Consider the following 14387-nt stretch of genomic DNA (forward strand, 5'->3'; position numbering starts at 1 on the left):
GGGAGAGCATGCACATTCTGGTGTCTCTTCTTATGAGGGCACTAATCCCATTTTGGGGGCCTACCTTCATGCCTTCATTTAAACCTAATTATCTTCCAAAGATCCCACCTGTAATACCATCACATTGTGGGGCAGAGCTTCAACATATGAACTTTGAGGGGGACACAATTCAGTCCATAGAAGTGACCCTTTCAGCAGGGGAGTCAGGATCCAGAACAAGAAAGCAGAGACTGACATGGTAAAGTCTTTTGTAGGATTCCTTTCTTGTCACCCCTGACAGTTTTCCCCTTAAAGAGAAGTAGGTCTGTGTGCTGATTTTTGGGCAGCAAGGCAAAAGGCAGCTGAGGAGACTGGGTTCCACCACAAGGGCCAGAAGGGACAGATTGGACGGAGGGGAGCATAGCAGGCAGACTGACAGGGATCGTAGCAGGGAGAATGGAGAGCAGGGTTAGCTGGTCTTGACTGGAAAAGGGAATCCAGGCATATTAATGAACAGGTATATCCATCCAATATTGTGCTGTGACCACAGAGCATTAGCGGACATTCTTGGTTGTGATAGAGCCAACCTCATCTCAAACTGTCTTAAGCAGACAGAGCAGTTTGTGACTCATGTAACTGGAAACTTGAGGCATGGTTGGATCTAGGTTCTCACATGGTATCGTCATACATTCCTACCTCCTAGTTTTGCTTTCTCCTTATTGCCTTCTTGCTGAGTCAGGTACTCCTTAAGTGGTGGGAAACAGTACCACCAGACAGAAGTGACAGTGGCAGCTCCGAGCCTAGGCCTTAAGAACCTTGTCTGTTTCTCCTAGTTCTGTTGTGCTTCTGTCATTCCCATGAAAGAAATGTGCCCAGGCTGGCCGGCTGGTTACAGCAGGAGGATGAGAGGCACATGGAGCAGAGCTGAGTTACTCTTGCCAAGGTGAACCTAGATCAGCCGGTCACTAGACACATGACTTAGTTCAGGTAAGATTAGAGAGCTGAACCTCTCAGATACATGAGAAATCACTGAGATGACAACATGGAACTCTTAGGGCTTCTTTCTCAGACGTTCCAGCAGAAGTTGGGTTTCGGGGCGTGACCTCTGCCCCAGTGGCCGAAGCTCCTCCTAAGCGAGAGGGGGCGCTCTGAGTCACGGCGGGTCATGGCGGCGCTCTTTCTCAGCCTCTTCGGTTCGGACTGAGGCTTTCGGGACGGCGGCGGGAAGATGGCGGCCCTCAGGGAGTGGCTTGGAACCGTAGAGGCAGAGGGGAGCTCGGGTCGCCAGGGGAACTCGGGAGTCGAGGTGGTGGTTTCCTCCCTTCCCGCCCCGCCCGCCCCGCTGTGCCCTCACGGTGGGTCCGCGTCTGGGCTGAGCCTGGCTGTCGGGAGCCAAGGGGCCTGGGTGAAAAATGCTCCTTCCTCAGGAAGTTGTGGTTTTCCACTTACTTAAGAAACCGTCATAGAAAGTCCCCACTGTTGTGGTTTTGGCTTTACGGCTGTTACATGTTTTTTGAAAGGACGAGGCAGAGGCTAGGCAAAAAGGATATGGGTTATTGAGTAATTCCCGTTGCCAAGTACTTGAAGATTTCATTTGTTGTTTTACTGTCTTTTCCATTAAAATTAAAAAACCGTTAGGGAGCACGATAGAATGAAATCTTGCTTAACTAGACCCAGTTTTTCTTGCGGAGAGAGAGTGCGTCCAACTCTAAAAGCTCAGATTTTCACTGAAAGGATAACTGAGCGGAGGTGGCAGAGTGCTCAGTTGTTTGGACTCCGTCTTTGTTCTGTCAGGACCCAGGCCGTTCACCATGTGGACTGCAACTGTACTGACAATAGCATTTTCCTTCTGGAGAGACCAGCTTTCAAAATTTATTTCTTAAGTAGTCTTTGCCTGAATGTTGTGACTTTGGGGGAAAAAAATTATTAAACAGAGTAGTGCATTTAATTGTGACAAATTGTGCGTAAAACTGAAACAAATTTTATTTAAAGGTGATGAAAACTAGGAACTTGAGGTAGATGACTGTTTGACTTATTTTTTCCTATTCTGGAACTAGGACCCACTCTTCTGTTTGTAAAGGTGAACCAAGGAAAAGAAGAAACACGGAGGTTTTATGCCTGCTCAGCTTGTAGAGATAGAAAAGATTGTAATTTTTTTCAATGGGAAGATGAAAAGGTATATCAACTTTTTGGATATATATATATATTTTTTTTTTAATTGTTGATGTCTGTGACATTTCATTGAGAATGTATGAGATAAATCTCTTGAGATGAAGATACCATGTTTTTTGGTTTGAGAGACTAGAGTTTATATTTACTCTGAACTTACTCTGATTACTGATGTCTTAAACTACTGTCTCAAAGTCTGAGTTCCCTTTAAAGCTTTCTGAGGTGTTAGTATTGGTTTTGCCAATATAGATTTCTCCCTAAAGAGTGCAGGTTATTATCATTCCAGGAAGTGCTTTAGAAAAACACTTTTTGGGAAGCATTTGCATTGACCATCCCTTATTCCGCTACTGGATGACTGATGAAGGCACTTAGAGATAGTTATGAGCTTGGAATTCTCTTGGCCTCAGCTCCAGTTAAAGATTTTTTTGTGGTACGCGGGCCTCTCACTGTTGTGGCCTCTCCCGTGGCGGAGCACAGGCTCCGGACGCGCAGGCTCAGTGGCCATGGCTCACGGGCCCAGCTGCTCCACGGCATGTGGGATCTTCGCGAACCGGGGCACGAACCCGTGTCCCCTGCATCGGTAGGCGGACTCTCAACCGCTGCGCCACCAGGGAAGCCCTGAAAGTTTTGACTAGAAAGCTTTCAACTTTGTTAGGTTTGTTGGAAAACAGTCTGTATGCCACTCTTCTGTAGACTCGTTAAGATCACTATGTGTGAATTAATCCCTCAGTGCTTTAATATGTTGGTTATTGTTTCAAACTGCTCTAGAATTTTCCCAGGTTAATGTGTTTTGCTTTCCTGTGGAATGAATGCTTGTTTAGAGCTTATTAGTTGCTCGAATTTCTGGCCTCTTGATGGCAGAATGCGATACCAGTTTTTCTAGGATAGTAGCAAGTTTGATGGTTTATTAAGTTTATTTTGTGCTCTGTTTCAGTTGTCAGGAGCCAGACTTGCTGCCCGAGAAGCTCATAACCGAAGATGTCAGCCTCCTTTATCCCGTTCGCAGTGTGTGGAAAGGTACTGATGCTGTGTCATTTTCATGTATTGTCCTATTGTTGTTTTTTTTCCCTCAGTGCCTTTAAGTTTACTTTCAGTAATTAATTTCTTTTTATCGTGGTAAAATATATATATAAGATAACATTTGCCAATTCAGTGACATTAATTACATTAACAGTGTTGTGCAACTATCACCACTATCAGTTTCCAAACTTTTTCATCACCCCAAACAAATTCTGTCACCAGTAAGCAATAACTCCCCATTCCACCTTCCTCCCATCCCTGGTAACCTCTAATCTACTTTTTGTCTCTATGATTTGACCATTCTGGGTACCTCAGATAAGCGGAATCATCAATATTTGTCCTTTTGTGTCTGGCTTATTTCACTTAGCGTTGTGTTTTCAAGGCTTATCCATGTTGTAGCATGTATCAGAACTTCATCCTTTTTATGGCTGAATGATATTCCTTTGTATCCATATACCACATCTTTTTATTTTTATAAATTTATTTATTTATTCATTTATTTTTTGGCTGCATTGGGTCTTCGTTGCTGCGTGCAGGCTTTCTCTAGTTGCGGTGCACAGGCTCTAGGCATGGGGGCTCAGTAGTTGTGGCTTGCGGGCTCTAGAGCGCAGGCTCAGTAGTTGTGACACACGGGCTTAGTTGCTCTGTGGCATGTGGTATCTTCCCAGACCAGGGCTCGAACCTCTGTTCCCTGCATTGGCAGGCAGTTTCTTAACTACTGTGCCACCAGGGAAGTCCCTGTACCACATCTTGTTTATCCATTCATCCATCAGTGGACACTCAGATGTTTCCACCTTTTGGCTATTGTGAATAATACTCAACACATGTTGGTGTATAGATATCTGTTTGAGCCCCTGTTTTCATTTCTTTTGCATATATACCTAGGAGTGGAATTACTGGATAATATGATAATACTATGCTTCGTTTTTTGAGGAACTGCCAACCTGTTTTCTTCAGTGGCTGCACCATTTAACATCCCCATCAGCAGTGTATGAGGGTTCCAATTTTTCTATGTCCTTGTCAACACATATTATCTTCTGTTTTTTTTGATTATAGCCATCCTAGCAGTTGTGAAGTGGTATGTCTGTAGTTTTGATTTTCATTTCCCTCATTATTAATGATGTTGACCATCTTTTCATATGCTTTTTGGCCATTTGTATATCTTCTTGGAGAAATGTCTATTCAAGTCCTTTGTCCGTTTTTAATAAGGTCATTTGTCTTTTTGTAGTTGAGCTGCAGGAGTTCTTATATGTTCTAGATATTACACTCTTATCAGATGATTTGAAAATATTTTCTCTCATTCTGTAGATTGTCTTTTCACTTTCTCAATGATGTCCTTTGATACACAAGAGTTTTTAACTTTGATGAAGTCCAGCTTTCAATTTTTTTTTTCTTTTTTTTTTGCGGTACGCGGGCCTCTCACTGTTGTGGCCTCTCCCGTTGCGGAGCATAGGCTCCAGATGCGCAGGCTCAGCGGTCATGGCTCACGGGCCCAGCCTCTCCACGGCATGTGGGATCTTCCCAGACTGGGGCACGAACCTGTGTCCCCTGCATCGGCAGGTGGACTCTCAACCACTGCGCCACCAGGGAAGCCCCAGCTTTCAATTTTTTTGTTGTTGTTGCTTGTGCTTTTGGTATCATAGCTAAGAATCCATTGCCAAATCCAATCTCATGAAGATTTACTGTAATCTTCCTTTTTGAAATACTAAACCAAACAAACAAACAAAAAACTTTTAAAAGCTGTAAACATCCGTTTTTAAAAGTCTTCATTTAAAAAAATTATTTATTTATTTATTTTTGCAGTACGCGGGCCTCTCACTGTTGTGGCCTCTCCCGTTGTGGAGCACAGGCTCTGGACGCGCAGGCTCAGCGGCCATGGCTCACGGGCCCAGCCGCTCCACGGCATGTGGGATCTTCCCGGACTGGGGCACGAACCCGTGTCCCCTGCATCAGCAGGTGGACTCTCAACCACTGCGCCACCAGGGAAGCCCATATATGGACCATTTTTAAAGTCTTTATTAAATTTGTTACAATGTTGCTTACGTTTTATGTTTTGGTTTTTTGTCTGTGAGGCATGTGGGATCTTAGCTCCCTGACCAGGGATTGAACCTGCACCCCCTGCATTGGAAGGCGAAGTCTTAACCACTGGATTGCCAGGGAAGTCCCTAAAAATCTGCATTTTTAAAATGTTTTATTGGGTAAACTGGAATTGAGTCATAGATTTAATTTTTTGGCAAACTTGTGAAAAGAATTCATCTCTCTCCTTTGTTATAGGCATTGTGTTTTGTGTGCTGGGAGAGACTTCTTAAGAAGCCTCTGTCTGGGTTGCTGATGACAAATAGGTTTTCACTCTCATGATAACTCCTGCTGGTTACCTGGGCTGCTGTGTTTAGAAGGATTCTGAGGTCATATCTAGGCTAAGTGTAAAGGAATACTGGGATCTGTTAAAAATGTCTTTTTGAGCTTCTTAGTAGCTTTTAAAGTCCTTTGATAGGGGAGGCTTTTCTTGAGATAACTTGATTGCCCCTTAACTGCAGTACTTAATCAGTGATTAAGTCTACTTAATTTATGGGAATTAAATCAACAACAAAAAATGTTGAAAAAGGAATTAATGTAAACAGCACCACTGAGCTAGGCACTATGTGAGGTGTTTTCTGTGATATATTGTTTAAATCCTGCCAAGGTGGTTTACTTAGATGAGAAAATTGAGGACTTGGAGAAGTTAAGTAACTTCATCATCTTCATACTATTAGAATGAATGAGCAGTGACTCAAACTCATGTCTCCCAGATTCTAAAACAGTATTTTTAAGCATATAAGCAGATAGTAATTAATATATGATGTATAGTGATTTAATTTAAGGGGATATAAGGATATAAAACAAAGAGTTATATAGAGATATATTATTATGAGATTATTATAATGAGATAGAATATCGAAGATGCAGAAAGTAGAAAAATATCACTATTGGTTTCTCCTTTGAACCCATCACCTTGGTCATTTTGTAGTCTTCCTTCTGGCCTTTTTTCCTATGCAAAGGTTTGTTGTACAAGATTGTGGTCATAATGTGGACATAGTTTTGTACTCTGCCGTATCACTTTTAGCTGATAAGCATGTACTTCATATTATTACATAAGGATATTGGTGATGTAGTTACACTCTATAAGAAAATTTAGATGATCTTTCCTTGCATAATAAGATTTTAATCTGGAGCTAAACCACTGTGCAAGTCTTTGTACTACCAGAGTATGGTTTTTGATACTGAAGAATTTTTTGAAATTCACATTTCATGTTAGTTAGAATTTAAAAACACTGGCTAGACTATGGAATATTAAAGAATTTTCAAAAGGTTATTTCTTGGGGGCCATAATTTCATCTGTTATTTAGTGCTGATTCTTGAGAGCATGTCTTAATAAAGTCATTTTCAACATCCTAAATCATCTGTGACCCAAAACCTCAGACTTTGTTGTCCAAGCCTCCATCCATTCCATCCATCCAGTCATTTATTCATTCTTTGTTGAGGGTTCAAAAAGAACTTAAAATGCTAGTAATGGAGTTGAGATATATTTAAACATAATACAGTGCAAAAGAAGAACGTTTTGTGTTGACAGTATTCATAGAAAAGATTGAGTACTCTGGAAGGTCAGAAGCTTTACAGCTAACTTGTGCCTTAGCTGATCAATTCAGTTTAAGGATATTGTATTCGAACAGGTTTTGGAGGATGGGTGAAAGTTTTTGCTTTTGAAATGTAATATCACTGATTACACTGGATCACTTTATAATTGATGCTCTTATGCTTTCTTACATGCTTTCGACAAGAGTGAAAAGTTTGAAATCAGTCGTTTCTCAAAATTAAAAATTTTGCCTTTTTAAAACCAAAGGCTTACTAAATTACCTCTTCTATGTTATTAATTACTCTCTTAGTGTGTCTTCAGCTTGAGACTGGCAGATTATTCTTGTGTGTAAATGGATGTAAGGATGACGTACTGTTACTTGAGATTATAATTATTTTCTAATTTAACTTTATACAACTCATTTATGTTATCTTATTAAATAACTACTATATTTGAAAGTGTTAAAATGCATTAAAACATTATACCTATTCTATAAAGCAAACTTTTTATCTGTTACTGTGACATAGCAATAGCTTTTCATTGACTGATTTAGTTTTGAAATTATTAGAAAGGAATAATGGTAGCTATTGAGATAAATTGACCTTTCTTACTTGATTTTTATTATGGAACTGGCAGTGCTGCACAGACTTCTAGGTTCTACAGAATAGGATTTGATATTCATTTTTCTAATTTCACCCATGCTTTATATTTCCTATGTGTTCACTGGACAGATTTACATTTTGTGTCTGAGACTTGACTTTCCTTATAGTTTTTAGCTGCCTGTCATGCCCTGTAATGTGCTATTCTATTATGTAGTATGTTGACATCTTTATCGTGACTGCTGAAGTCTTAGGGAGGATATATTTTAATGCTAAAATCAGCATTAATTTATGTGCATCCCGATAGTTTTGTTTAGTTGATATTTCACTCGGTTATGTTTTTTTCAGAGCTCATTTAAACTCAGATTTTCAAGGTCTGCTATTAGGGAAATGCCATAAACATAATTTGTCTACTCCCGGAAAGTCAAATGGAACATCAAATGGAGATCAATAAAAATGACATTTCAAAATGCTAGCCTGCAATTTGTGAGTCATGCTGAGCCATGCAGCAGAATGAATTTCTTCTCCCCCCGGGTATGTGTAGTAAGCACAAATGAGGAAGGAGCACTGAGTAATCCTTAGTTCCTGAGAGTCTCAAGTTCTTCCTACCAAACTTAAGAAAAACCCCTTGTGTCTGAATGTTACGTTTAAAGTCATACAGTTCAATGATAATGATATAATTTTGAATAGAAATATGTACAAGATCTCAGTTGATCTTGTGTCAAGAGAAGGTTAATAAACTAGCAATGGAAGCTTTCTGAAGGACAGTTTTGACCAGGCACAAAATACATCAGTGGAGGTTCATTTAACATTGTTCTTTTTTTCCTTCATTTAAAAATAATTAAACTTAGTGCCTTAAGATAGTCCCATGTAGTGAGTGAATTGCCACACTAGCCCCTCGCTTTGAACTTTCATCTCTTCCTGGTGATTTTGCAGCTTCTGCTGCCTTCAGTTGGCTTCACTTGGTGTGTGATAGGCAGTCCTTCTGACCATATTTGAGTAGCAGAAGCTGGCACAGCGTTATCTATTTGGGGAGCTTCCTTTCTCCTTTTTCCTATAAAGCCCTTGATTGTTTTCATCATTCATTCAATGACAACTGTTTACTTCTCTAATATCAAAAGTGTGCTTCTGCTCCATTTCTCTGTTTTGGTCCCTGAGTGCATGTACAATAACTTTGTGTTTTGGGACTGAGCAATAGGATAATAGCAGTGACACTCCACCTACAGTCTGGCTGATGGCAGTTATAAATCATGTCTCAATATCCTAGATGCTAAAATGTGAAAATGTTTGCATCTTAGAGGTGATTGGATTTTGCTTTGTGATCCAATCTGACAGGCTTTCTTTTTTTTTTTAATTAATTAATTAATTTGTTTTATTTTTGGCTGCGTTGGGTCTTTGTTGCTGCGCGTGGGCTTTTCTCTAATTGCGGCGAGCAGGGGCTACTGCTGCTACCTCGTTGAAGTGAGTGGGCTTCTCATTGCGGTGGCTTCTCTCATTGTGGAGCGTGGGCTCTAGGTGTGTGGGCTTCAGTAGTTGTAGCATGCAGGCTCAGTAGTTGTGGCTTGCGGGCTCTAGAGTGCAGGCTCAGTAGTTGTGGCTCACGGGCTTAGTTGCTCCGCGGCATGTGGGGTCTTCCCGGACCAGGGCTCAAAAAATCTGTGTCCCCTGCACTGGCAGGTGGATTCCTAACCACTGTGCCACCAGGGAAGCCCCCAGGCTTTCTTTCAATGGGTAGGTTTAGCCCGTTTTTATAGCGTATATGACAGATATGCTTGGTCTTAGTTTTATTATTTTTATACTTACTGTTTTTATTGCTTCTTTTTATGCTCTTTCACTCTGTGGTCTGTATTTGTTTTTCTTTCTTTCTTTCTTTCTTTTTTGCGGTACACGGGCCTCTCACTGTTGGGGCCTCTCCCATTGCGGGCCACAGGCTCCGGACGCGCAGGCTCAGCGGCCATGGCTCACGGGCCCAGCCGCTCCGCGGCATGTGGGATCTTCCCAGACCGGGGCACGAACCCGTGTCCCCTGCATCGGCAGGCGGACTCTCAACCACTGCGCCACCAGGGAAGCCCTGTTTTTCTTTAATTTTTAAATTTTTATTTATTTTTGGCTGCGCTGGGTCTTCGTTGCTGTGCACGGGCTTTCTCTAGTTGCAGCGAGTGGGAGCTACTCTTTGTTGTGGTGCGCGGGCTTCTCGTTGCAGTGGTTTCTCTTGTTGTGGAGCACGGGCTCTAGGCGCACAGGCTTCAGTAACTGTGGCGTGCGGGGTCAGTAGTTTTGGCTCGCGGGCTTCAGAGCACAGGCTCAGTAGTTGTGGTGCACAGGCTTAGCTGCTCCGCGGCATGTGGGATCTTCCCGGCCAGGGCTCGAACCTGTGTCCCTTGCATTGACAGGCGGATTCTTAACCACTGTGCCACCCGGGAAGCCCTGTTTTTCTTTTTTTAATGTGTGTTTCTTCTGTATTTTTGTTCTAATGGTTGCCTTTGTAACTTTTTAAACCATATTTAATTCTTTTTTTTTTAGATTGCCTTCCTCCATCTAAAAATGAGAAATGATTACTTAATATGTTACTTCTTCCTCTCTTTCCTTCTCTATAATTACTATCTGATTTTTTTTATTAATAATTATTTTAAAATTTTATTTATTTATTTTTATTTTTGGCTGCCTTGGGTCTTTGTTGCTGCGCGCAGGCTTTTCTGTAGTTGCGACGAGCGGGGGCTACTCTTCCTTGCGGTTCGCGGGCTTCTCATTGGGTGGCTTCTCTTGTTGCAGAGCGCAGGCTCTAGACTCATGGGCTTCAGTAGTTGTGGCACTCGGGCTCAATTACTCTCTGATTTTAGTTGGTTATTTCTTTTTAGGGTTAACCTTTATGCCTTTGAATATTGCTTATAGCTCTTTTACTTGGTTTTTCAGTTTTAAATTATATCTTTTGGCTGATGGCTCTAAAATATGAGAAAATCAATACACTTTTTGATTTCCCTTTCCCTTCCTCTTCCCATACCAGTTTTATTTGGTTTTATATTATTTACATTTTGTACTCTAACTGTAATTTTTCTGTTTTTAGTCTGTGGTCAAATAGATTTAGTGCTGACTGATAGCCCCTTTGCTGTAGTTTCTTCACTTATCTCCTATTTGGCTGAAATTCATCCTCTAGCAGTTTTAATTTTTTTAAAAAGGCTTTTATTAATCAAAAAATTTAAATCAAAATATCTGTGTGGCTATTGTATGATTCCATTTATATAAAAATATATAAATCATAATAACTTCTTTCCTACACAGCTTTTTATTTTCCTCCTAGTTAATAACAGTTTTGAATTTATTTGTTGTTATAGTGACTATTTGCTTAATTATTTATGTGCTTCAGAAATGATTCAACTGCAAACTCTCTGCCTGTTGTCTGAATCCTTTCAGAACATTCAAATGTAGCATAATCTATTGGTTTCATCTTCTTGGAGAAATTTGTCCTAGAGCTTTCAGAAATGTTCCCATCTGTAATGGTTGTCCTTTCTCCTTGGCATCCAGCTGTCCAGCAGGTTCTTCATGAAGGATCCAGGTAATATAACTATATAACCTGAGTTCTTCCAAGTCCAGAAATATTTAATTCCTTTATTCTTTTTTTTTTTGAAAATTAGAAATTTGATCTCTTTATTTTTTCTTTTACATATATATTTTTTAAATTGAAGTATTGTTTAATTTACAATGTTGTGTTAGTTTCTGGTGTATAGCAAAGTGATTCGGTTTTTTTTTTCTCTCTCTCTCTCTCTCTCTCTCTCTCTCTCTCTCTATAAGAGGTGACATTTTAATCGAGCAAGTGGTACACACACACCCACACACTCAACACATGCACACACGTGCAATTATACAACAAATGTGTGTGTGTGTGTGTATATATATATATATATATATATATATATATATATATATATATGTTCAGTTATATATTCTTTTTCAGATTCTTCTCCATTATAGTTTATTATAAGATATTGAATATAGTTTCCTGTGCTATACAGTAAGACTTTGTTGTTTCTGTTTTATATACAGTAGTGTGTATCTGCTAATCCCAAACTCCTAATTTATCTCTCCCCACCCACCTTTCCCTTATGGTAACCATAAGTTTGTTTTTTATGTCTGTGTAACTCTTTTATTCTTGAATGGCACGGTACTTAAGTATAACATTATTTGGGTGTATGTTTTACTTGGGGACTTTGCAGGATTGCTTCATGTCCTCCAGAGCAGTACTTCTTAAATGATCTGTGTTAAAGGGTCAGTCTTTTGCTTGTTTGCTTGTTTTATGTTTTTATTTTTATTTCTAGTCCACTGGGATCAGATACGTCTGTAAATATAATAGAAATAAATAACTAGAAAATAAAATGGAAAAAAAGAGAAGACATACAAAATACAAGCCCACATTTTTTGTTATTAGATTGAACAGACCTAAAAGTACTCTAATTGGTATAAAAGTTTCTAAACATGTACTCTGGATGTCTGTCTTTGTCTCATCAGGAACTGGAAACATTTGGCGGCCAGCTCCAGTGCATGGCCCTCTTTGCGGAGCACTGTTCTAGAGTTAAGTAGGTACTGTAGATGTCTGGGGCCAGTTTGATTTTGACCACCCAGCAGTTGGCTTGATCTTTTTCCTGAATGCTTAAAAGGAAGTAAATATTTTGAGATCTTGCATTTCTGAAAATACCTGTATGCGGATACTTGATTTATAACCTATACAGATGATAGAATTCTAGTTTGGGAATATCTTTCCTTCAGGGTTTGGGAGGCAGTGCTCCATTTTCTTCTGTCTTCATTATAGCTGTTGAGAAGTTGAAGTTCAACAAGTTCATTCTTGATCTCTTATGTGTGACCTGTGACTTGTTTAATCCCTCTGTCAGTTTTTTAGAATCTTTTTATTCCTAGGGATGTCACATGTCATGAAGATCTATCTGATGTAAGTCTGTTTTATTTTATTTTGCTTGGTGTTAGGTAAATCCTTTCAAACTGGAAACTCATGTTGTTGAGTTCTGAGAAATTTCCCAGATTATGTCCCTATTGCCAAAGAATGAAAAACCAAGTCTCACATGATTTTAGGGCAGAGTACAACCCAGTTCTTGCTTAGTGATCTTCTGGAGTTGTCTTTGTTTTCTTTGAGTTTAACTCTTCCCTTCCCTTTAAAGCACTTCTTAATACCTTTTATTTAGGAAAATTTCAAGCATACGCAAGAGCAGAGAGAACAGTATACTAAGAACGTCCTGCACCCACACCCAGCTTCCTCAGTCATCAGTACGAGGCTAATTTTGTTTCCCCTGTACCCTCTACCCCGACCTCCAATCTGGACATTATATAGTTCTACCTGGAAACACTTCTCTATGTATCTTAAGAGATAAGGCCTTTAAAAAAAGCATGATCACGATACTATTAAAATACCTAAAACATAAACAATTTTTTAATATTACATAGCATGCATTAGCGTTCAGTGTTTCTCTGGTTACCTCATAAATGCCAGTTTATAATTCGTCTGTTCAAATCAGGATCCATAGAGGCTTTACACATGGCAGTTGGTTGATATCTTTAATCTTTTATTCATTGAAGAAACAGAGTCATTTGTCTGATAGAAATTTCCATATTCTGAATTTGGTTGATTGCATCCTATAGTGTCAGCTAACATTTATTCTATCCCCTGTATTTCTTGGAAAGTAGAGGCGTCCCCAGAATCGAGTTCAGTTTTAGGAGCAACCTCTTCTGTAAGTTGTGTGGTCTGTTTCCTTTTATATCACGTCAAAAGGCAGATAATGTCTGGCTGTTCACTTAGTGTGTTATAAGATTGGTTGTGTGTTCAGGTCATATAGGTATAGGCCAGCCTATACCATCCATTATAAAGTTCTATGTCACTGTTTCTTCTCATGATTTCAGCAGTAATTGATGATCATTGCCTAGAGTTATAAGGGTTTACAAATTCCTGTCATCGCTCATGCATTTATTAGCTGCGATTCTTTAAAGAAGAACTTTGTTTCATCAGCTGTTGACTTAACCGTGTTTACAGTTCATCTGGGAAGTCAAGATAAATGTTTAATTCTTCCCCTCTTATTGTTTGTTTTCAGCCTGTTTTCAGAATAATGATTCGGTACCCCAGCAACTTACAGAGTTGACTTATCAGGGTCATTGTTCTTGTATTTTTAATATCACTATGAAAACATGTATTTTAAAAATTTAGTTATTTTTTAGTTAATTGAAATTATTCTTTTTGGTATAGCACTGTTTGAATTTGATTTAATTTTTACAATATGATGGAAGTTATAGGTAGGGTGCCCATATAATTTTAATCCAAGCCAGAATACTTTCTGTGAGTAAAAGGGGGCACTAATTAGATGGAACTCCAGGACAGCAGATGTAAACTGGGACTGTCCTGGGCAAACAGGGGTGTATGGGCACCCTGGAGGAATGTGGGTTGTTAGGGGGAAGTTAACATTTTTTCCCCAAAATTTTCAGCTTTACTGAAGTACAATAATTTATGTACAATAAGTTGCATGTATTTAAAATTACAGTTTGATAAGTTTTGACATGAAACCATCTACTCATGAAACCGTCACCACAATTAAGAAGATGAACATATCCAGTACCCCCAAAAGTTTCCTCCTCTACCATTGTCCTATATTCCTCCATCCCCAAAGGCCGCAGATAACCACTGATCTGCTTTCTGTCACTATGGATTAGTTTGCATTTTCTAGAATTTTATATAAAGGAATTATACAGTATATAGTATTTTTTGAGGGGATGTGTGTCTAGCTTCTTTTACTTAGCATAAATATTTTTGATGTTCATCCATGTTTAAGTGTTTGTATCATTAGTTTATTCCTTTTTATTCCTGAATAATACTGTGTTGTATGGATATATTTTCACCTGTTTGTAGACATTCAGGTTGCCTCCAGTTATTGCCTATTACAAATAAAGCTGCTACAAACATTTGTGTATAAGGGTTTGTATGGACTCATGTTTTTATTTCGCTTAGGTAAATACCT

General features: G+C 39.4%; 1 protein-coding gene across 1 annotated transcript in view; it reads left to right on the forward strand.

Moving 5' to 3' along the window:
* The first annotated feature begins 1192 nt into the window (after positions 1 to 1192).
* The window catches only part of ZCCHC4 (zinc finger CCHC-type containing 4), a 48140-nt gene continuing 34945 nt past the window's right edge, over positions 1193 to 14387 (forward strand). Inside the window, exons 1-3 of the mRNA XM_024745561.1 lie at positions 1193 to 1334; positions 2037 to 2155; positions 3083 to 3165. Of these exons, the coding sequence (XP_024601329.1) occupies positions 1208 to 1334; positions 2037 to 2155; positions 3083 to 3165 (329 nt within the window). The 5' untranslated portion in view covers positions 1193 to 1207. The remainder of the gene's footprint in view (positions 1335 to 2036; positions 2156 to 3082; positions 3166 to 14387) is intronic.

The sequence above is a fragment of the Neophocaena asiaeorientalis genome, unplaced genomic scaffold, assembly GCF_003031525.2.
Source record: "Neophocaena asiaeorientalis asiaeorientalis breed wild unplaced genomic scaffold, Neophocaena_asiaeorientalis_V1.1 scaffold397, whole genome shotgun sequence".
Classification (NCBI taxonomy): Eukaryota; Metazoa; Chordata; class Mammalia; order Artiodactyla; family Phocoenidae; genus Neophocaena; species Neophocaena asiaeorientalis.